We start from the raw sequence: 23,837 nt of genomic DNA on the forward strand, positions 1-23,837 counted from the left end.
CCAACTATAGGAGACTATCGTCTATCAAGTTTTAGGATTGCATAAACTCGTGATTAATTTGTTCCTTCTTCCGACTAGTGTCATTATTTATTCATCAAATCAGAAAATATGACATGGTTGGTTTGTGATCTAAGGAATTTCTGTTGAGAAATTTACTCAAAAATAATAATATACACCAATTGTTAAAAGCGAATTCTATAAAAAAAAAACAAGCAGAGACATTGGGATCAGGTTCTTCTATGCATTAATAGCATTTGGGATGAGTGAAGACCTTGTGCTTCTGCAGTTCTGCTTGATAGGCAAGTGAACATAGACCTCGTGAAACTTCCTGCTTACAAACATCTCTCTTGTCTCGATCAATGGCCTAACAAAACAAACATAGATTGTAACTATCACATTGTCAAGAACTTGTACAAAGAAACCCAAAATCAGAATCAGTACGAGCCTATATCCAAGCTGATCACTCCTTTAAGAACAGCCCATGTCAGGTTTTCCGCAACATAAAACAACCAAAGTTAGTAACTCAGATGATGAAAAAGGTTTGGTGAGTGAGATGCACAAGCTTTTATACTGACAAAGAGAATTCCTGTTAGGATTCGAGTGAACAAAAACAGCTGAGGGTAGGTTGCATCTCAAGAGTTCGTAAATTTTGGACAGAGGTGCAATAAGCTTCGCCTGTTATTGCAGCAAACTTGATGGTATAATTTGCTGAGATAGTCTTAGAGCTCCAAGTAAGGCATTTGCGCTCCAAAGGAGAACAAAGTTCACTATGCTTTGTGGGTTCTCTTCTCTTGCATTGTCCACAATGGCTCGGACACATACGAACAACAACGCCTATGAGAATTCCTGAGAGACATATCGTACCAAAGAATTGTACCAAATGCGTTCCTGAAGAAATTGTGATATGAAACAAAAAAGAGTAAAGAGTCAGCACATGATTAAAAAAAAGAAACCACAACAGATTCAGAGACTGATACGGATTTGGATCCTCAAACCCAGAATCTGTTTTTCCAGAATTCGCCTGTGCCTTTTCACATTCAAGGTATAATGCAGGACTAAGCTTGAAAGAATGAGTGCAACCTGCTAGATACATTTTTTTTTTTGATCAAACAACCTGCTAGCTAGATACATAACATCACAATTCAACGGGAAGGAATAAACTTCATGCTTTTACTCATTGAGAAAATGATTGGGAGTACAATCTATTGCAAAGACTACCTACTGTAACAGGGAAATAATGAAAATTGGGTCCCTTTTTCAAAAACCCTAAGGTATAATATACATGAGCAATCATATAAGATGATGGCAGCTGGAGCTTGTTGCTTGTTTCACAGACTATCCTTTAAGCTGATTTTGATGTTCTGCACTTTGATGGACACCTGTAACTTTTGATCTTCCATTTCTTTCAAGACCGAAAGTAGGTTAGTCCTGTAGGCTTCACATCTCCTGTTTGCTAATTCCAGCTCGTTTCTGAGCTCAATAATCTTCTTGTCCATTTCATCCTGCAAAAACAGAACCCATATGGTCATGCATCCAAGTGACAAAACCAGAACAAAAGATACTTTAAATGTAGACATGTTTAGAGAAACAATCTTGATTGTCATTTTATCAAAATAACAAGCATATGATCTTATTCACCTCGGGCTCGTCTTGCTGAGAGTCCTCATTACGGAGTATCTGTTCTCCACCACTTGCAGAGCTCCCTTTAACATGCCCGTTAGCCATAGTTCTCCTAACTTCATTTTTCATTTCCAAGGACACAGTCTTGGCAGCTTCTTGCAGAGCAACTAGAGCGACGTCACAAGTATACAGAGATTTCCCCGCTTCTTGCACAAAACTAAAAGCTTTGTGGCGTAAGGTGTTGTACCGGACAGTATGAGACTCCAAGTAATTATCATACGCATGCAAACCATAGTCATCGAATATAACACTGCTCTTGGCATTTCTAGTCCATCTCTTTAGGATATAGTAAGGCGGAAGCGTAAGGAGATTGGTGACACGGAAGACCGCCAATATATGTCTACACACGATCCCAGAGAACTCAAACATCTGGCAACTGCAGTTCGCTCTCATCTCCAAGATGTTGAACTTAACGCAATGAGCCTTGTGAGTCTCTCCGTATTTCGCAACCTGGTAGGTACCGAGATCCCCATCGTCATCAGCTTTGGACGCCATGAAAGTCAAAGTCCCCACTAGCTCCTCCTGGAATCTCGTGAACAGCTTCCTCGTGTAAAGCTCAGACGCCTGCTTCTCCATGGGAGATGGAGTCTTCAGAACGGGAGGCGAGTTCATCGTATCGTAATCCGCTTTAACTTCTTTCTCGAGACGACTCTCCAAAGCTTTCTCGTACAGCTTAAAGAACTGGCTCAGATTGGTCGAAGCGTTGATGTAACCATCAAAATACGAATTTATACTGTCACTACGCTGAGTGGAAGACATCTCCGCGAAAAAGGTATCACGGAGATAAACAGGAACCCACTGGCGTCGATCAGAGTACAACGCTTGTAGCCAGTCATGATCCCTGAGCTCATACTTGTCAAGAAGCGAAAACCAGCACGACTCAAAATCCTCAACAGAGTCGGTCAGATTGACAGTCTTGTGTAAATCAGACTCAAAAGAAGGATGCCTGAGGAACACATGAGACAACTTCTCCTGACATTTCTTGAAAATATGCCACTTGCAGAACCTGTGGCGAGCCTCGGGAAAAACCTGCATCACAGCAGCACGTATAACCGCGTCGTGATCGGTAGTGATCGAGACAGGAGAGTGTCCGGACATCGCCGCAAGCCAAGTCTTGAAAAGCCACACGAAGGAAGCCTCATTCTCATTAACGATAAACGCGCATCCGAAAAGAATCGGCTGCCCATGGTGGTTCACACCAGTGAAAGGAGCAAAAGGCAAACGATACCTATTAGACCTGTAAGTCGTATCAAACGTAACGGTATCACCAAAGTAAGTGAAGTCCGTTATGGCCTTGGGATCAGCCCAAAACACGTTACCAACATCATCGCTGCTTCCCTGGAGGGAGTAAAAGAAGGTTGGATTATGAGCATTCATCTGCCTCAAGTAATCAAGAAGAAGCTGAATCTCTCCCTGTATACTCTTCTGCCGATTGTTCCTCATGTAATTCCTACAGTCAACTTCCGTGAATCCCACTTTACTAATCCCACCGTACTCTTTAATAAGCGCGGACATTATCCTCCTGGGGCCCATCCCAGCGGCCTGCAACGTGTCAATCAAAGTCTTGGCGGGGCCCGAGATCTGCCTGTGGGACCTCAAGCAGTGGACCTGATCGGGAGGAACCAGCTCGTGATTGTGCTCTTTAACGAACCCAGATACGGCCCATTTACCGGAGGAGTCGTGCATCTTAACGGATAAGGAGGCTTTGCAGCCGACTCTGGTGATGGTCCTGGGACGCTTGATCTCTCTGTCCTTGGTGCGTTTCTCGTTCATGTTCCTGAAGCCTTCTTTGGCGCAGACGAATTGTCTCTGGATGATGGCGCCGTCGCGGCGGGAGCGCCGGGAGGAGCTGACGCGGGTGCTGAACCCGATGCGGCGGGCGTAGGAGTTGTAGAAGGCTTTGGCGGATTCCTCGGACTCGAACTCGAGGCCCTCGTATGGCTCGAGGTCGCCGTCGGGGAAGTAGGTGGCGGCGTCCGAGTTGGTGGTGTCGTCGAGCATGTCGTTGGGCTCGATGTCGATGCCGTCGTCGTCTACGTCGAAGTCGAGCACTTCTTCGTTGTCCATATCTTGGCAAACAAGAGGCCAGAAGAAGAAACGAGCTCGGATCGATAACCCTAAATCGAAATCGACGACATTGAATACAAATGATGGCAAATTGAAAACCCTAAATCGAGTGGGAATAATGAAAACTAGTGCAAATAAAATGACTTTTACCAAAATCATGAAATCGGGTTTTGGTCGGAACCCAAATATGTAATCTTATATTTATATATTAAAATAGAAGTCACCACCTTGATTCATGTGTAATTTTTTTAAAAATAGAATGAACTTATTCCTATAAAATCATGTCACATTTAATTTCTAATTTTATCATTATTATGCATAACTAATCGAAACTATATGACAACAATACACCTAAAATTCTGGTTTGGATAACCAGCATAAATTATCTTCAAATAAATAGAATTATAACGTGCAATTTATTGAATGTATTTAACCACTCAATAAACAAAAGTCAAACCTAACATTATAAAAATCTAGCTTCGGCTTGTTCTAAACATTTTATTATAAAATTATAGCATCGGTTTAGTCTAAACATTTTATATGAAAATCTCGACCACAAGTTTGATTCAAATTACCTTTTATCTTTTGGTTTTGGTGTGACTATATTGCCGGTTAACTAGTTATACCAACATTATACATATCTTATGTGATCAAATAAAAAAAAATATCTTATCTATTAAAATAGAAATGATGACTTTTTTCATGTGTGATAATTTATTTAGATCATCATTTAGAAACTTTATTAAATGTGTTTCCTTAATACTAATATAATATAAAATTTATAATTACTTAAATCATAATATCTTTTGATATCTTTTAAATTAAAATTAAAATATCTATATTTAAAAATTCTAACAAATCTTTTGAAAAAGATTATAACAAGATCTTAACCGTCAAAATTCTATATAAATATTTTCATTAATTTCGTAATTAGTAATGAAATGTTATTATAAATTAATATATATACATACTGTTATCTTTTATAAAATGAAAAATATAAAATCATGTCCTATTTTATCTATTTATAATAACATCTACCATTTTAAAATAAAACCATTATATTGAACTAAATATGATAAAATTATTTTAAATTGATAAGTTAATACATTTTATTTTCATAAATATAAAATATTTTATGCTAAAATATAATATGTTGGTAGAACAGTTTAACATCAGTAAATTATATAACACATGTATAAAAATTAACTTATCTTAAAATTGTATATATACAGTAATTAATTATCTAAAATAAATAAACATAAAAAAATGCTTTCTTTGAAATACGAACCAAGACCATAATAAATGAATTACAAAATAATTTTTGAATATTTTTTTTTTGTGCATAAAAAAATTGGTTTTATAATTAAACACAAAATCAATATGACAAATATATAATAAAAAGCAATATATATATATATATATATATATATATATATATATATATATATATATGTGATGATTTAAAATAATTAATTTACAGCAAAAAAAATTAAAATTATTGTATTTGAAAAAAATGTATACATATTCAAATATATAAATAACTTTAAAAATATATACTAATTATATAAACTTATATATATATAAACTTGAAAAAAATACCTGCACGATTGTGCGGATCCAGATCTAGTCTTATATATTAAAACAAAAGTCACGACTTTGTTCATGTGTGATTTTTTTTTAAAAAAAACTAATATACAAATTCTTAAAAAGTCATGTTACATTTAATCTAAAATTATATCATTTAAATTTTGGGCCTAACATAAATTTTTATTGGACTATCAATAATTGGATTTAAATGGATTTATAGATAGTATAAATTAAATAGATATAATTTAATGTTGTAATACTATACCTCCATATGTTAATAATTTAAATACTTATCGATATTAACTTTTAAAATTATAAAGATTTTTTTTAAATAACAAAAATCATATTATCTAACAATGATTAATATTTACTACCTTAAACCAATGAAAACAAATTTTAAACTATATAGTTTATTTTAAAAATTAAACAAAAACTAAATTTTTAATTATTTACTCGATAATATAAATCTATGAAGCGAAAAGTTTAATTTTTTAAAATATTTCTAAATTTATGAAATGTTACAATATTTTTGAATATGACAATAAAACAATATTTTACTATTCTTTATATATATAGTTACGATTTTAATAATAAAATAATAATATGAAAATATATATATAGAAAAAAATACAAATACATGTGAAAGTTTGAAACAATATATTCAATGAAAAATATACCGTAAACTTATTATGTTTTAAAAATTGATAGACACATATATATTACAATATATACCAATTTATAATTGAAAACAAAATGTTTATATAAAAATAAATGAAAACAAAAACTCGCGCGGTTGCACGGATCGAGATTTAGTTTTCCCTTAAAAATTGCATTTTCTCCATCAAAACCATAAAATCGTGTTTTTCGGCTAAAACTGCAAAATCGCAATTTCTCGTTAAAATTATATTTTTCGGTCAAAGTCGTAAAATCACGTTTTTCTGAAACCAAAAATTATATTTTTCATCAAAATTACAAAAATCTCAAAATCAAATTTTCTCGTCAAAAATTCAAATTGCAAAATAATAAAGTTTAAGTCTATAATATATACAAAATTTAGTATATTTTCATCTTTTATGATAAAAAAATAGGTTATTTATATTAAATGGAAGTCTGGACCCTATATAGGTAACCTGCCAAATCATAGTCTTTTTTGGCTATGGTCTTATTTGGATATGGTACATGTGGACACGCCCAAATGGGCGAAACCATGACACTGATCACTCGTCAGCCGTCACTCTGAAAGCCACCCACTCATAAATGTGTTACAGTTTGCATTAAGGTAGACATGAAGTTAATCAGTGGAAGTTTTTCAATGTAATGTCAAACAAAAAAAAATACTATTCCAATAAATTTTGGTATGCCATGATTAGTCATAATACAGTTTACTTACAGTTTTTGTATGGCATGATAAGTCAGATATTCGTATGAGATATTAGGTTTCACAACTCCACAGCGAATCCACACTAGAACAATTAGAAGTTTTAAAAATACTAAAAAGAAAATTTAAGTTTTGGCAGATGTTCCAAAAATCGATATAAACACAGCACTTAGACGACAAATTAGATCGTTTTTTTAAAAAAAAAATCGATCAACACAACACTTAGTCATCCACCTAGACATTAATCCCTATAAGATGTGTTTAAAATATTGGTTAGACCACAAACTGATCCAATGGGCATGCATATATTTGGACATTTGGGTAGAACCGGTTTAAAATATGATCATTCACTCACAGCTAGATCAGAAAACAATAATGCGTTTGTGAATCAAAATCTATCATTCAGATGAGTCTTTAACATGGAACATAAAACAAAAAGCCAACTCACTCAAGAGCTAAAATTCAAAACACAAAGATTGATGATGTGATTACTAAGAACAAGGTTACACCTTAATAGCATACTTTCTAATTGGAAAGTACATTTCTTTCTTCTTCTCCCTTTCTGTCTTCAGCGATGCCTGTCCAAAAGCAAGCAACAATTCATTCAGTATCAACACACCATATATAAATTACTCAAAATCAGTTTTTGCTTCTACTAAACACAATACAGTAAACAGAGATTGCGAGATATGAATAAAACATGAGTTTACCTGATGCTTGGTGAGTCTCCTCCTGATAGCTCTAGTCTTCTTGGGACGAAGATCAAGAGGCAAAAACTTCTTGGTCTTATACGCCTCTCTCAGAGCAAGCTTCTGCTTCTGTGAGATCACTGTCAACACCTGAGCGATTGATTTCCTCACCACCTTGCTGAAAAAAATAAAATAAAAATAAACAGAACCCATTATGCTTCCTTAATCACTATCGCTAGCTAAAAAAATAAAAAACAAACCGAACCCATTTGAGATATATGCTTGCTTAATCACTACCACTTGCTAAACCATAAACAAGGCTATAGAGTAGAGATTGCGTGTCCTTCACGTTAATCATAAAATGTGAAACATCCTTAGCTAGTCAGTAAAAAATGTGATAAAAATGACATATTTTTGAAGATGTGAAAAGACATACATCTTAGAGAGCTTGTTGGGAGCACCTCCAGTGACCTTGGCGACGCGGAGAAGAGCTAGCTCGGCCTTGAAATCTTTCAACTGAGTGGAAAGATCCGTTTTTGATTTCTCTCTCAGCTCATGAACCTTGATCCTTGCTGTTCATGTTCCGTTTCACAACACAAGTCAAGACCCAAACGTAAACAAAAAAGAAAAAAGTTTAACAGTCGAGGAATGTAAGAAACTTAGACTAGCTTACCCATGGCGTCTTCGACTTCTCTGGCTTCCCCTTACTCTGTTTGAGTGTTGTGTTATGGGGACGATGACGGCTAAGACTTTTCGATCGGAATTAGGTTATATTTACTTGGGCTTTGACTGAGGCCATTGTTAGTGGGCCTATTTTGATATTATATGGCCCAGTGTGTAATAGTTTCACAATGTGAGTCGTGTCCTATAGGTAATTGTTTTTTTTTCTTCTAAGAATATTAATGGTTTTGTTATTTCTTACAAGTCAAAGGCTATTTAAATTACCACTAATACAGTATTTCTTTCTTCACGCTGTTTTTTTTCTTACAACAGAAATTTTGAAATTTTAATTCATAATATTTAATAATGTTTACGAAAATGTTGATGGTAAAATGTTTAAAATGTAAATCACTTCTTTAAAACTAAATTGAACTCGCAATTTCTTTTTTTTTCCTTTTTCTTTGAACTCGCAATTTTGAATACCTTCAGAACTCCTAAACCCACCAACTATGATGTCCTTCACATTGTTATGTCGGTTAACTCGCTAAATAACAACTGTTCGGTTCTATTACCTTTTTTTTTTGAAAGACAATCGGTTCTGTTACTACATCTATAACATATAGACATTGTTTATGTCATATGTGGTATGTCAGTTCAAATTAACAAGAAACATGATTATACCATTTGTAGACGAATCAAGATCTTAATATAGAAGGTTTTTGTGCATGTTACTTACTTATATTCTATATTTCATAAAATGATTGGAGGGAGTACAAGGCAAAAAAATATAGGGAAGAATTATTCATACAAAGGAAAAGATGTTACATGTAGGATATACCACTTGCATAGAATACACGGTTGGCATGAAAAATCTATTTAGAATGTCCTTTTCTTCTTCGTTTTTGACATCTAGAATTAGACTGAATGAAAGAGTTCACTTACAAAGAAGTTTTAGTTGAAGACGTTATGGTGATTAATAATGTGACAGAGAAATGTAATTATGAGTAGAGCGATGTCAATTATCTCTAACAAATACAACCGCTCTAAAGTGGCTTTCCTTGTTTCCGAGAGTTGCTCGAGTCCTTTGGCTCTTTCCTTCGTCTGTTACATGTTTCTTGGGCCACATTGTTAGGATTTGAAGAAATAAAAGTACACGCCGTTTATAAATAGTTCACCTTTAACGTAAGAGCTAAATCAACTTTTCTAACCACATAACTTTTTTTCTTTTTTTGACTAAACCACGTAAATTTTATTGTGATCAATTTCAGACTTCTTATAAGATTTCGACTTGTCTCAATCTCCCTAGCTCTCTACGACTAATCAAGAACAACGATTACATGTATGACAAAAAAATCTGAAGAAAAGTAAACTTGACTAAAATATCAAAAATAGTTTCAAATTTCAATATACACTTTTCAAAAATTAATGAAGTCATTTGATATTACGTGTATACGCACACCAATTAACCTAATGTGCACACTACCACACACATCGAATAGTATGTCGATGTAACACTTTAGGATCAAATCCACAAAAACCAACGATTACACTTTATTTCTATAGGATCAATATCAAGCTAAGACAATGTCGGGGTTTTAAGATTTGTGTATCGTGACAAGCAAGTAAGAAGATTAATTAAAGATTTCAGATGATTCAAATGCTAGCCTATGGTGGTTTGATCGGGTGTTAAGCAAGTGTGAACCAAACAATTATTCAAATTCAATTAAGAGCAAGTCTATAACACGGATCACTCAAGTAGAACAGTCCACTGTCGTGATACTGCTCCATATGCTGATCGATCTTGACACCTAAACTCTCGTTTGGATCAAGACGCGACAGCAAGCAATAGAGATCAAGTCCGATATGTTCACAAAACACCCTAATATCTACTTTCGCTGATTAGGGATGCAATGCTCATTCATAACAGATCTAGCAACCTATTACACGGTTAATGAACATGTTAAACCTAGGATCTAACATTAAGCGGCCAGTTTAATGCAAGCAATAAGAACAATAATGAATGAAGACAATCGATTTATAACTTATTCATGTTTAGCTCACGGATCTAACACCCTAACACCCTAGACTAAGCAAGTGGATTACTCAGCCATGAACAGAGAAATCACAGAGACAATAGAAGAAGAAAACATGCAGAATCAATAAATAAATAAGATAGGGTTTAGGAATCTTCTCAAGACGAGAGAGATGAAGCATTCTCCCTTTTAAGGTAGCAAATCTTCAAGTACAAAAGTCTCCAATGGTTTCTTGTGTAAAAAGTAGCGTAGAAAAATATAGAAAAACAGAAAAAGAATTTATATCAAAGCCACTGGCGGCTGGGAGAGAAAAATAGGGAGATTAGGGCAAATCCCGAAATAAGTTCTCTGCCGCTGGAACAGGCACTCGGGGTGTTCTGCGCGATCGGGAACAACCATCATGACTGTTCTGCGTGAAAGTCACCAAAAGGTACTCTTTTCTGCCTCTTTTATTCCAGCTGGTCCATCTCCCATCCAATGCAACTCCAGACCTATCATGACTCGAAAAGGATTAAAAGGACTCGATAAAGACCAAAAACACTTTAGAAAACATTGTTAGAATGTATCAAAAACACAACATATCATCATTCCCGGACAATTCCGTAAAATCTCATAAAGAAATATTTGTTCTAAGGTCACTTTCCACTACCAATCTAAGTTACCTCAAAAATATGGGAAAAGTGCCAATTTCGACCCCAACAATTTCAGTCGTGCCAAATACGACCCGAACAATTGATCAGTGCCAAATACGACCTCAACTCAATTATAATTCAAAAAAACTACCCAAACTTCTTAAAACGTGCCTAAATCTACATTAACTCTAACAGAAGTTAGTCAACCGTTAACAAGATAAAACGACGTCGTTTTTATATACGAGGAAAAATGCCAATTTCGACCCCAACACTCTCAGTCGTGCCAAATAGGACCCGAACAAATGGTCAGTGCCAAAAACGACCTCAATTTAATTATAATTTAAGAAAAACTACCTGAACTTCTTAAAACGTGCATAAATCTACATTGACTCTAACATAAGTTAGTCGACCGTTAACAAAATAAGACGACGTCGTTTTGATATATATATATATATATATTTTAAAAATATGTTCATTCCGGAACTCAAAATGTGTTGTGATACCCTTTTAAAGGGGCATACTAACAACTAGATAAAGGTAATTTTTGAAATATTATTACAAATTTGAAATGATATAAACTACTATTATTCTTCATCTTATCCAATTTAAAAATTTAATGACAATTTTTTCTGATTTATATAAATACATTAACATGTTTTTTATTTATCATATCTTTAATAAACTTATATCTTACTAAAATATAAATGATAAAATATTTATTATTTTACGATCTTAAATATACTTAAAACTTTGAATTTATTTTTAAAATGTATTTATATAAATTATTTTTAATTTTTAAACTTAAGTGAATTTTTTTTATTATTTTTCAAAGTTAATATTATATATTTTGATATTTTTTTCAAAAATGTTAAGAGTCCTTTTACCTTTATTTCACTAAGATATGTTATACAAAATATTAGACATATTGTACAATAACTAAAATATATAAAGCAATCACCAAAGTTTTAAATTGGATAAGATGAAGAATAATAGTAGTCTATATAATGGGGAATTTTAATTTGTAATAATATTTAAAAAATTTACTTTAGTCTAGTTGTTAGTGTGCCCTTTTAAAAGGATATCCCGGCACGGGTTTGAGTCCTGAAATGAACATATTTTTTAAAAATATATATATCAAAACGACTCGTCTTATCTTGTTAACGGTTGACTAACTTTTGTTAGAGTCAATGTAGATTCAGACACATTTGGAAAAGTTTGGGTAATTTTTCTTAAATTATAATTGAGTTGAAGTCGTTTTTGGCACTTACCATTTGCTCAGGTCCTATTTGGCACGACTGAGAGTGTTGGGGTCGAAATTAGCACTTTTCTTCGTATATCAAAACAACGTCGTTTTATCTCGTTAACGGTTGACTAACTTCTGTTAGAGTCAATGTAGATTTAGGCACGTTTTAAGAAGTTCGAGTAGTTTTTTTGAATTATAATTGAGTTGAAGTCGTATTTGGCACTGATCAATTGTTCGGGTCGTGCTGGCACGACTGAAATTGTTGGAGTCGAAATTAGCATTTTCCCTCCAAAATATATACAAATAATTTCAGTTCTGTAACTCAACATGCAGTATGTTAATCAGAATAATATATGGTTTAGAATTTACTTGAACTGAAACATTGTTTTATAAAATGTGTATTATATAGTTAACACATGTTCTACTAAAAAGTAGGCATATTTAACGGTTTGAGAATCCCTAAATGGAAAACTGGCCACAGTTTTGGGATATTTTATTTTATTCCACACTTTTAGCTTTACTCAAACGATTCATTCATCAAAGGCTGGCTGCATATTTTTTTTATTGTCGATGATGTGACATGTTGATATGCTGATCAATCAAAAAAATGTGTATTTATTGGTGTCACTTTGAAACATTGAATCATAAATAGTTTTAGAAACTTTTTTTTTTTGAAAAAGTAGTTTTATAAACTTCTATCATCGTATTGAGGTGTTAAATGTCTTTATTATTCTAAATTAATAAAGAAAGATGTTAAAAATATTAAATGGAGCAGAACTTTTATGCCTAAGTTTTTTTATTCCTAGGTTTAATCAGTCAATATTAAAAAAAAAAATTATATTAGTTAATATTTTTATATGTAAAATAGTAGAAAAGGTAGATTTGACATTTTGTAAGTTTTGTATGCTTTAGGTTCCGTAAGCCCATGCGCTATTGTAGATCTCACATTTGATGGTTGACTTTGTTATAATCGTCCGTTTAGTATTTTATAATACAGAAATAACAAGTATATAACATTATTCATCTCACTTTCCAGCTTGATGTTCGATGAGATTAGAGGATTTCTCTACGACATTAGTTGCTTCGTATGCCCCTATCTTAATATGTTGTATTTGCTTCTTTGTAATAGCTTGTTGTTTGGCCATGATAACTTTATTATCATGTTGTATGAACACTTTTTCTATCTATAAAATTGAAGTTTGTCCAAAAAAAATAAAATAAGGTGGAGAGAATGTGACCAATGACAGTGCGAAAAATGTTAAATACCTGTCAACAGATTAATTAAAGTGGTTTTGTTAATTAACCTTAGCATATTATATTAATGTAGATATGAGTTTCGTTTTGGTGATGACAAACTTTCAAAAGATATGTCAAAGACTCAAAGTTTTACAACGCAAAATTCTATAGCCAATTTACACAAACTTTTCTTTCTAGTTTCTACTCCCCAAAATGAAAGAATTCTGAGGCATGGGAGTTTCTGTACGATTTGGAGGCTAAAGAAACATTTAAAACTTGAGGTGTTGATCGTGTTATTTTGAAAGTTGAGGGGGGTGTTTCCGAACGTCGCCATACTTGAAAAGTTGCCACTTGTCAGAAAATCTGTCAATGACTTTTTTTTTGTTCAAGAAGCAAACAAAACGTGTTGGAGTGCGTGGAGAGGAAAGGGATCCGTTATTTCGTCACTATCAAACCAAAACGGCATCACATTGTGGTACCATCCTTTCTTCTAAAACTGCCCAATATAAACAGAGCCGTTCAGCAATTACATATCTCTTATCATTAAACTCGTTCGTCTCCAACAAAACTTAAAAGAGAGAAAGTAAGAGACTTGAATCAACCTCTTCTTGAAAATGGTATACTCTCTGCTCTCTATCTCTTTCAGACCACATCTGAAAATGTATTAACTCGTTGTTCTTGTGTTGTATGCAGGCAAGTGAAACAGATAACATCATGTATGAAGAGGTATGTGTTCTATTATGCTAGTTAAAAAAGAGTGTGTTATGTTCTTTATATAGGTAGAGGAATCTGTGTTTTGAATGATTATTAATTATATGCAGAGTTTCATTAAGAACACTCGAGGAATGAAGCTATTCACGTGCAAGTGGTTACCAGCAAATCAAGAGCCAAAGGCTTTAATCTTCATCTGCCATGGATATGCAATGGAGTGCAGCATCACCATGAACAGTTGAGATCAGCCCACTTCATGATTTTCTATGGACATGTATTCATTAAATAGCTTTATTTTATGTTTTGTGATGGACATGGTTGGATTAGGTACTGCAAGGAGGCTTGTGAAGGCAGGATTTGGAGTGTATGGGATGGATTATGAAGGACATGGCAAATCTGATGGACTTGGCGCTTATGTTCCAAACTTTGACCATCTCGTTGATGATGTCTCTACACACTACACATCAATTTGCGGTAATCTTGACTTTTATATAGGTTAAACGTGTAATATTGACTTTGGAATACTTATCTTTTGAAAACGGTGGCACTGGACACACGGTCAAAGCCACTCTTCGTTTACCAATTACCATTCGCAAATAGAAAAAATGTGAACTACTCAATAATTAGCATGATAAAAGAAATGTTCTTGAGTTGATGTTATTTGATGACAGAAAGTGACTCGCACGTAACTTTATGTCGTATCACTTTGTTAGAAAATGATTATGATGCGTTTTTGTCTGTGGTTGGAATGATTAGAGAGAGAAGAGAATAAAGGGAAGAGGAGGTTTCTGCTAGGAGAATCAATGGGCGGGGCAGTGCTTTTGTTGTTACACAGAAAGAAGCCTGAGTTTTGGGATGGGGCCGTCTTGGTTGCTCCAATGTGTAAGGTAACATTCATTCTATCTTTTTAGGTTCCTGACAAGAAGTTCTCACTCGTAAGAAAAAATTAAAATTATAAATAGAAAGCCACAACTGCATATATTTTATAAATTCTACAAAAACTTAGTATATATTGGAAGTAGAAAATGTATGAGCGAGCATGGCTTATATTTTGAGAGGCCAGTAGGGGAAAAGTATTAACTGGGTATATGAGAAGAAGAAATATATTATGAAAAATACAATTTTCATTATATCTTCCATATAGAAATTAGTGACCAGCCTAGTTTGTATTTTTCTCTTTAATTTTTTGACATATTTAAAACATTTTATTACTTTGGTGTGGGCAACATTTTGCTGCCCATCAAATCCAATAAGAACGGACATATGCAAATGCCAAAATCTTGGTTGTCGAATATTAAAGGGGGCATGATGATGTGAAACTAGCTGATTTTAATCAAATACTGTATTAGTTAGATAAGCGTGTGAAATTCAACCTCTTAATTCATGTATACATTAATGAGGAAAAGTATTTAATATATATATATGAAGATTAGTCAAATATCTTGTTAATTATTAAAGCGCTCCCACAGTCCCACTAAGTTTCTGAAGTAATCATGCAAATGCAAATAAACTAATTTATAATGTATACTCAAAGCACATGCATATGCAAATCATTGAAGGTGCCTGGATGAGAATATTACTCACTAATCTTCTTTTGTTTATTATATGTCACAGATCGCAGAAGAAATGAAACCAAGCCCTTTGGTGATTTCGATATTGTCGAAGCTAAGCGGGGTTATACCCACATGGAAAATCATCCCTGGCCAAGATATTATTGAGACTGCTTTTAAACAGCCAGAAATCAGGAAACAGGTTCGTAAGCACATACTTATGACCTATTATAATGAAACGAAACGTATAGTTTAACTAATTATATGAAGTGAAATGATTGAAGGTTAGAGAAAATCCTTACTGCTACAAAGGACGTCCACGTTTGAAGACTGCTTATGAGCTCTTGAGGGTTAGCACCGATCTTGAGAAGAGACTTAATGAGGTATTTAACTCTTCGTTTACTATGCAGAAGTACCTCTATCATTTTAAAAACTTCATAATGCTCGGCGTTCAAATCACAGTGTGTACGTTATATTTTTCATAGAAATTTTTCATAAGAGCATGACTAATGAAAGGTTCTTAGGGTGGAGTTCTTATAGTGGAATATAAAAAACCGTCTTTTAACTTTTAACTAAGAAAGTTAAGAACCGGTTCTTAAATAAGATATTTAAGAACCGGTTCTTAACTTTTTAGTTAAAAGTTGAGTTTTTAGTGATAAATCCCCTCAACTAAAGATTGTTCGTAAAAAATCTCCCCAACTTTTTATCTTGTAATTTAACCCCTCAAGTTCTATTACGTTAGATTTTGTTACCCATCCGTCTATTGTTCTGTTATTTATGGACGGATATCGTTTTCGCAGAGTTTCATTTTAGTGATAAATCTCCCCAACTAAAGATTTTTCTAAGAAAATCCCCTCAACTTGTTATCTTGTAATTTAACCCCTCAAGTTCTATTTTGTTAGATTTTGTTACCTCGGTCTATTGCTCCGTTATTTATGAACGGATAATGTTTACACACAAAAACAAAGTTTCATTTAAACCTAAAAAAACATATTTCTTTTTTAAATGTGTTTAGTCGAGTTGATTTTAATTTTTGTTCTAGTTTGTTATGAAAATTTAATTTGTAAAACATAAAAGAAATAATCGTTTGACACTAAATCATTAATTTTTTTGTATTAAATGTAAAACCAAACATAGAGATGTAATTTTCTTATTTTAGATTATTATCTTTGAACCTAACATAAATATTATAAGTTGTAGGAGTGGCACTTCAGTTATTTTATAGATTCGGTTTGGTTTGGTTAATTCGTTTCTAGATTTTTTTTTCAACCAAAGTAAACCTTGAATCGTTTTCTTCGGTTTGAATCGTTTTCGTTTCGGTTCGTTCGATTTGATTCGGTTCTGTTCGGGTTTTTTTTGCTCACCCCTAATAAAACAGGGTATTGAAAAAGACCATAAATAAAGAGCAGACAACGCTAATTTTTGTCTAAATTAGCGTTGTCTTTTTTAATGCTCTATTTTATGGTCTTTTTCAATGTTTTATGGTCTTTTATGGTCTTTGCATTGCTATTTTGGAACACATAACTTTCGATTTGGGATTTTGAGCTTCATTGTCTGCTTTATTTCATTTAATAAAGAAAACATGTTTTATAGTTTAAATGAAACTATGCGTTTGTGTGTAAACAGTATCCAATCATAAACAACGGAACAATAGACAGAGGTAACAAAATCTAACAGAATAGAATTTGAGGGGTTAAATTACAAGATAACAAGTTGAGGGGGTTTTTTACGAAAAATCTTTAGTTGGAGGGATTTATCACTAAAATGAAACTCTGCGTTTGTGTGTAAACGGTATATGTCCGTAAATAACAGAACAATAGATGGAGGGTAACAAAATCTAACGGAATAGAACTTGAGGGATTAAATTACAAGATAATAAGTTGGGAGATTTTTTTACGAAAAATCTTTAGTTAAGAGAATTTATCACTAAAAGCCCTTAAAAGTTATATTCCGCTAAAAACTGCACCCTAAGAACTCTTCATTAATCATGCTCTAAGGCCTACATATAACTAAAATTTTTGCACCAAATCGTGATGTCATAAAAAACCAGGTCATTTGCCTATTGCTCCAGTCCGAGCCTGCTACGTAGTGCTGAAATGATATATATATAGTCAGGAAGTTAATTTTCGATTAATTTCATGTAATGGATGATAGGTTTCGTTACCGTTCTTGGTGTTGCATGGAGAAGACGACAAAGTCACGGACAAAGCAGTGAGTAGAGAACTTTACGAGACTGCGTCGAGTTCAGACAAGACTTTCAAGTTGTACCCTGGGATGTGGCATGGTTTACTGTATGGTGAGACACCAGAGAACATTGAGATTGTTTTTGCTGACATCATTGGTTGGTTGGACAAGAGAGCTTCTGATGGACATGGAGGGTTTGAATCCGAGCTTAAACGTGAAAATGATGCTTTCCAATTGAAAGAGTAGGTAGTTGCATTATTTATCAATATCACAAACGAATAAAAACAATAGTCAAGTTCTGTTTTTTTTTCTTATCTCTCTCTTTTCTCTTGTGTATCTTTGTTGTGAAATGATATTTGTAACTTAAATTGATTTGGTTAAACAATGATAATTGTAATATTAAAAGTTAAGAACAGTTCTTAACTAACAAATTAAAAGTTAAGACAGTATAAATTCTGTCATAGTTGCTACCGCTCTTCAACCAAAATGGAAGCTGCAAAATCTCAAGTAAAAGTCATTGTTACTATGTATTCATTAGCAAATAATTATATATCAACAAGTCCATTAATGATTTACAGAAGTTGACTTGTATTTTAGTTGTTGTTACGAGAGCTACTAATGATGTTAGAGAATGGATGAATGCAACAATAGTTGATCAAGGAAGCTACACAAGAAGGTGACAAACAACAAGTCTCTAACATGGAAACGCTCACCAAGAAGTTGGTTTAAATGCAATTATGATGTTTCTTAATCAGTGATGATAAGATGGTTGGTAGGTTCCAAGACCATAGTACTGTTGAGGAGGCTGAATCATCTACACTAATCTGGGCACTACAATCTTGTTGGTCACTAGGATACACACCCAAGTTGAATTTGAAGAAGACAACCAAAACATTACTCAAATCCTCATTATGATTTGAGTCTTGGTCACTGATGTTCACCTCTGTTTGTATACAAAGAGATCAGACAACCAATGTGCAAATGTTCTTGCTAGAAAGTACATACAATCTTCTGATATGTAGTCTTTAAGTCATACTTGTCCTTTCTTCTTAAAAGAATATGTAATTACTTACTAATTTAGTGTAATGATATAAAATTGAATTGGCAAAAAAAAACCGCATCATTAAGTAAAAAGTATTTGGCTAATTCAAATACTAAAATAGAGGTTTAGTTGACTCTCAAACTCAACTAAAGCACATGAACATTAACAACAACTCCACTCTAATAACTCCATTCCCAATCACACAATACCAAATTTTCAAATGCTCCTTATATAAACCCATTAAACCATCCCTCAGTAAACATCAACACACATAAGCAACTCTAGAATCCAAACTAAATACTAAAAATGGCCAAAGCTCTCCACATAACAATCATTCTCTTCCTCATAGCCTCTAGTCTCCTCGCATCAATCAACTCCGCTAGACTTCTTGATGAGATCCAACCTCAGTTAGTCCCTGCCGGTCAACTCCCCACCGTGGCCCCAACAGAAGCTGAGGAACAACCTGCACCAGCAACTACACTCCCGGCTGGTCCAGCAGGGGGTGGACACGAGCCGTTACTAGAGTTCTTTATGCACGACGTGCTAGGAGGGTCACACCCATCAGCTCGTGTGGTCACAGGAATAGTAGCACAAACCGAAGTAAACGGGATACCATTCTCAAAGGCCAGCAACAGCATCTTCCCTGTAGACAACGGAGTCCCACTAGTCAACTCAAACAACATCAACAGTGTCATCAACCCAAACACAGCTCCACTTCTCACCGGCCTTGGCGGTGCTCAAACCACCACCGTGATCCAAAACACCAACGGCAACTCCAACGACGCCCTCAGCACCAACAGCCTCCCATTTGTAACCGCGGGAAACCTCCCTCCAGGTGCTGCACTCCAGCATCTCATGTTCGGTACCATAACCGTTGTGGACGATGAGCTAACCGAGAGCCACGAGCTCGGGTCAGCGGTTATAGGGAAGGCTCAAGGGTTTTACCTAGCCAGTTCCTTGGATGGGACTAGCCAGACTCTTTCTCTGACCGTGTTGCTAGACAGAGAGCATGATCACCATGACACTTTGGATGATGCCATTAGCTTCTTTGGAGTTCATAGGACTGCCTCTCATGCCTCTCAGATTGCGGTTATTGGTGGGACGGGTAAGTTTGAGCATGCTAAAGGGTATGCTATAGTGGAAACTCTGCATAATCAGAACAATCAGCATATCACTGATGGTCAAGACACCATCCTCCATTTCAGTGTTTACCTCACCTACAAAGCTTGAAGAGATTTCTTTTGTATATGTTCTTCTGCTTGTTGCCTTTTTATCCTTTTGTTGTATTAAGTGAGACTGTTTCAATCAAAAATCTTGTTTCATTCACACTTTGACAAATGGGTACAAAGGTCACATTAACTTTTATAGCAATGTGACTGACATTCTAAGAGGCCAATCCTAGACCTGACAACAAAAACAATTTGTATGCACATCTCCCTTTGATGATGCAACAACAACTACCCTCTCACTATTCTCAATCAAAATACAGAGAATGCAAAAAAAAAAAGAATGAAAAGAATCACTTTGTAACTCTACATGAAGACTTCAAGCAACAACTCATCAACTATCATACTTTCTAACTCACAAACCACTGACTCATCATCATCATCTTCAAGTTTGAACCACTCATCAAGGTCTATTACCGCCACTTTATTGGATGATTCTTTCTTGGCTCGCTTCTCTTGCTTGGCAAGTACTTTGCATAGTTCTTGTTTCAGTCCACATGTGCTTAGTCCAACGCCAAGCCTCCTTGAGAGAGGTTTCTTCCAGGTTGGTGTAGCTGTAAAAGATTCTAGAATCTCTTCCAGAGCTGAACTGACTCTGTCAAACAGAATCCTTCTTTCGGACCTCTTCCATGATGTCTCAATGTAATACTTTTTCTCCATCTTCTCGAAGACCTTGAAGGTCAGAGTGTCAGGAACCCAGTTCCTGTCCATAAGTGAAACTTCAGACAAGATTTCATCAATGTAAGAAGACTCTCTCCTTTCTTGAGTATCCAAGAGCCTGACTTGTTCACTGTCCTCGGTTTCAGAAGCAATCACAGACTCCTCATCATCGCTTGATACTTCCATCCCACTCCCATCTGAATAACTATCTGATTCAGTTTTCAGGTCGTCAAGCTGCTTCTCTATACCTTTTGCCGTTAGAAGGTTTTAGTTACAGTTTATACAAAAAGAATACACAGAAGCTAACTTGTTTGTTTCTTACCATGAAGATCAAGATAAGGAAGCTCTTCACTGTCGTCCTCTAACATATCGTCGTTGAAAATAGGCTCAAGAACAGAAACAGGACTAGGTTGATGAGCTTCTTCCGTCTGACATCCAGGAGAAGATGAAATGGAGCAGTCTGATGAATCCTCACTTTCATCCTGCAGTTTCAATCAACAGTGTTCACTATCTTATATCACACAATGTGCTCTCAGAGAATCATTACCTTGCTAATGGAACCTGGAGGAGATGCATGTCTGAACTTGACATCTTGTGCGAATCTGTTCCGCTCCAAACTCAACACTGAGTCCCTCCTAGAGGTACTAACAATCAACTTAGAACCAGCTTCTTTCACAGTCACAGCTCCATCTTTCTTCTGAACCAATGTAGTAGTAGTAGTAGTGCCATTACAAACTTTTCTCATTTCATTTGGTTTCTTCTTCTCAGGGGTGACAATGTATTGACCTTTCCTTCTACTATCTCGCAACTGAGAGTCACTACCGAAACCAAGAGGAGAGAAACGTCTCGGAGAACTCTCTTTCGTCTCAGCATTTGTGTGTTGCCTCAGCTTCTTCGGCTTCAAGTTCAAGTTTTGCTGATCAAATCTCCCACCAAATCTCCTCTGTTTTGGCTTCTCAACGTAGTTCTGAGAGTGAGGAGGCTTAGCTCGTGAATCAATGATACCCTTGGAGGCTAACAACTCTGTTTTGCGTAGATAAACTCGACACAGTTCCTTCGTTGGAACCACCTTGAAACCAGAATCAAAAGATCTCGCCTTTACGTGATGCAGAGGTTGAGATACCCCATTGAAACGCACCGTTTTGGCGAAAACAGAGGATCTAATCTCCTTAGACTCCATCTCTTTTAACGACCTGCAACTCCTTCAAGAAATCAACACATACCCAGATATTAAAATGAAGTAACGATAAAGAAAGTCGATTCCTTTTTGTAGAAAGAGACAAATCTATAAAAGGAAACTCAACAGCAGAGAGATAGATCAAACCGGGAAAGTAATCTAACCTTTTTTTAATGGAAGTAAAGATCTTTAAAGATTGGTTGCAGATCCCATCTGCGGAAAAAGAAACTTTGGGAGAAGGATACACAATTGGATTCTCTCTGACTTTTCTGAAAACGAAAACAGAGCAGATGATAAATTTGAAAACAGAGAGGTCAAACAAGATTGATTGAAGATGAGAAACGTTTCTCTCTCTCTCTCTCTGGGTCACAATCACTCTTTCAAATTTTTGTTTTGAAGAGAAGAGAAGACACGAAACGGAATCGACGTCAAAGATGGGTCAGTTTCATCACAAGAAATCTCTGCAATTTGATAATTAATATTTAGTTTTTTATAAACCGTCCAATAATATTTGCATGGGGCCGCCACAATTATTCATGCAGAGAAAATTACGTCCGTCACTTTATTCTTCCTGTCAAGTGTCAACAAAACATTTTTCATTTTTAAAATTACAATATCTTCTTCATATCCAATGCAAATAGAAAAAAATTTATATAATATGTTATCTTACCACAATTAGTGACTTCTTAGGCTGGCCGGCATTTGTTTATGTTTAAATCTACATATTGATTTGGTGACTTAAGGACAATTACATATTGGATGAAGATTTTACTTTTGTTTTATAAAAAGTGATTTAGTATAGATTACTATCTTTTAATATGCAAACAAAATAACAGAACCACAAAGCTGGTATGGTAAGACAGGATATAAATTGACAAAAGATGACAGATTAGGAGAACACACAAAAGCAACATATTGAAATAAATATTATACTTTTTTGGGCATGTGAAATAAATATTATACTAAAACAGACGAATATCTTTACTTTAAAATTCAGGCATCCAGCATTAAGAATTTAAGATTAGTAGATTGCAGCTATTTCTTATTAAAAATTCATATATATATATATATATATATATTATTATTTTTATTTATAGTTTTAATTGTTCTGGATTACTTTTTAGTCACTGAATTTCTTTTCTTTTGCTATAAATTTAAAAGATTTGAATAAATTTATTGTCGATGAATTTGGAAACAGATTCTCCACTAAAAAGACATGGCATCAGCTGAGGACGAGGCAATCTATCTGTCCTTGGAGCAGAGGCATATGGTTCCCCGAGTCCACCCCGAAATACTCATTTATGATCTGGATTGCAATAAAGAAAAGGTTGCAAACAGGAGATAAAATGCAAGCTTGGAATGCTACCATAAACGCAGAGTGTACTCTATGTCATGAAGTGCAAGAGACTTGCCATCATCTCTTTTTCCAATGTACCTACTCATCTAAGGTTTGGAAATCATTGGTACAAGGGCTTCTCAAAGATGGCTTTACCACAGACTGGAATACCATTATCACTATAATATCTGGCTCGACCTTTCCTGCCACAGAATTGTTCCTTATCAGATACTCCCTGCAGGCGGCAGTTCACAGTATCTGGAGGGAAAGAAACTCGAGGAGATATGGTGAAGAACCAAAGGATGCCATTACTCTGAGCAAACTCGTTGATAAAACGATCAGATTGCATCTGCTTGCAGTCAAAGCAAGAGGCCACGCCTACTTGGAGAGAAGTCTGCGTACTTGGTTTGGCACGAGAGAAGATCTAACACCATCGTAATGGGTGGTTAGAATCTTTTATTTTTATTGCCTTATGAGTTCATAAGTAAAAACAGAAACACAAGATGTAACACAGTTTTTGTTTGATTATAATTTTACTTTCATTCAAAAAAAAAAATAATAGATTTACAATCATAAATTTTTGAATGATATAACACAAAGTTATAAATTCATATTTCACAATAAAAATATGAGAAATTTAAAAATATTTACTGAAAACGAAATTAAAATATACGAATTCTAAGTTTTTCTACAAATTGAAATTTGGGCTCTTTAACATAGTGGTCTCGATTTGGGTATTTGAGTAT

The 23,837-nt window shown here is 34.6% G+C and overlaps 5 protein-coding genes across 8 annotated transcripts; 2 read left to right on the top strand and 3 right to left on the bottom strand.

Moving 5' to 3' along the window:
• Positions 1–65: 65 nt before the first annotated feature.
• On the bottom strand, positions 66–3,914 carry LOC111214046 (protein FAR1-RELATED SEQUENCE 5). 2 transcript variants are annotated; one of them, XM_022715988.2, is made up of 3 exons: positions 1,639–3,908; positions 1,283–1,502; positions 66–364 (listed from the first exon to the last, which is right to left on the bottom strand). In XM_022715988.2, exons 1-2 carry the CDS (start codon positions 3,904–3,906, stop codon positions 1,329–1,331), a joined length of 2,442 nt encoding a protein of 813 aa, XP_022571709.2. In that variant the 5' UTR covers positions 3,907–3,908; the 3' UTR covers positions 66–364; positions 1,283–1,328. The 2 variants fall into 2 exon arrangements, with proteins under 2 accessions (XP_022571709.2, XP_022571708.2); XM_022715987.2 differs by lacking the exon at positions 66–364 and having other exon boundaries at positions 1,152–1,502; positions 1,639–3,914.
• Positions 3,915–7,074: 3,160 nt separating this feature from the next.
• Positions 7,075–8,179, bottom strand: LOC106420673 (60S ribosomal protein L35-2). Its single transcript, XM_013861520.3, has 4 exons — positions 8,075–8,179; positions 7,838–7,973; positions 7,423–7,579; positions 7,075–7,290 (listed from the first exon to the last, which is right to left on the bottom strand). Exons 1-4 carry the CDS (start codon positions 8,076–8,078, stop codon positions 7,216–7,218), a joined length of 372 nt encoding a protein of 123 aa, XP_013716974.1. The 5' UTR covers positions 8,079–8,179; the 3' UTR covers positions 7,075–7,215.
• A 5,498-nt stretch (positions 8,180–13,677) lies between these two features.
• LOC106420616 (caffeoylshikimate esterase-like) lies at positions 13,678–18,060 on the top strand. Of its 2 annotated transcripts, XM_013861475.3 has the most exons (8): positions 13,678–13,822; positions 13,899–13,931; positions 14,027–14,153; positions 14,244–14,390; positions 14,673–14,803; positions 15,531–15,668; positions 15,751–15,849; positions 17,621–18,060. In XM_013861475.3, the coding sequence occupies exons 1-8, from the start codon at positions 13,820–13,822 to the stop codon at positions 17,894–17,896; spliced, it is 954 nt and encodes a 317-aa protein (XP_013716929.1). In that variant the 5' UTR covers positions 13,678–13,819; the 3' UTR covers positions 17,897–18,060. The 2 variants fall into 2 exon arrangements, with proteins under 2 accessions (XP_013716929.1, XP_013716928.1); XM_013861474.3 differs by lacking the exon at positions 13,678–13,822 and having other exon boundaries at positions 13,893–13,931.
• A 226-nt stretch (positions 18,061–18,286) lies between these two features.
• LOC106420787 (dirigent protein 9-like) lies at positions 18,287–20,018 on the top strand. Its single transcript, XM_048752600.1, has one exon. The coding sequence runs from the start codon at positions 18,999–19,001 to the stop codon at positions 19,920–19,922; it is 924 nt and encodes a 307-aa protein (XP_048608557.1). The 5' UTR covers positions 18,287–18,998; the 3' UTR covers positions 19,923–20,018.
• LOC106420786 lies at positions 19,992–22,200 on the bottom strand. 2 transcript variants are annotated; one of them, XM_013861634.3, is made up of 4 exons: positions 21,920–22,200; positions 21,126–21,771; positions 20,901–21,060; positions 19,992–20,826 (listed from the first exon to the last, which is right to left on the bottom strand). In XM_013861634.3, exons 2-4 carry the CDS (start codon positions 21,756–21,758, stop codon positions 20,225–20,227), a joined length of 1,395 nt encoding a protein of 464 aa, XP_013717088.1. In that variant the 5' UTR covers positions 21,759–21,771; positions 21,920–22,200; the 3' UTR covers positions 19,992–20,224. The 2 variants fall into 2 exon arrangements, with proteins under 2 accessions (XP_013717088.1, XP_022554829.1); XM_022699108.2 differs by having other exon boundaries at positions 21,126–21,780; positions 21,920–22,199.
• Positions 22,201–23,837: the final 1,637 nt, after the last annotated feature.

This window comes from Brassica napus, chromosome C3, assembly GCF_020379485.1.
Source record: "Brassica napus cultivar Da-Ae chromosome C3, Da-Ae, whole genome shotgun sequence".
Taxonomy (NCBI): Eukaryota; Viridiplantae; Streptophyta; class Magnoliopsida; order Brassicales; family Brassicaceae; genus Brassica; species Brassica napus.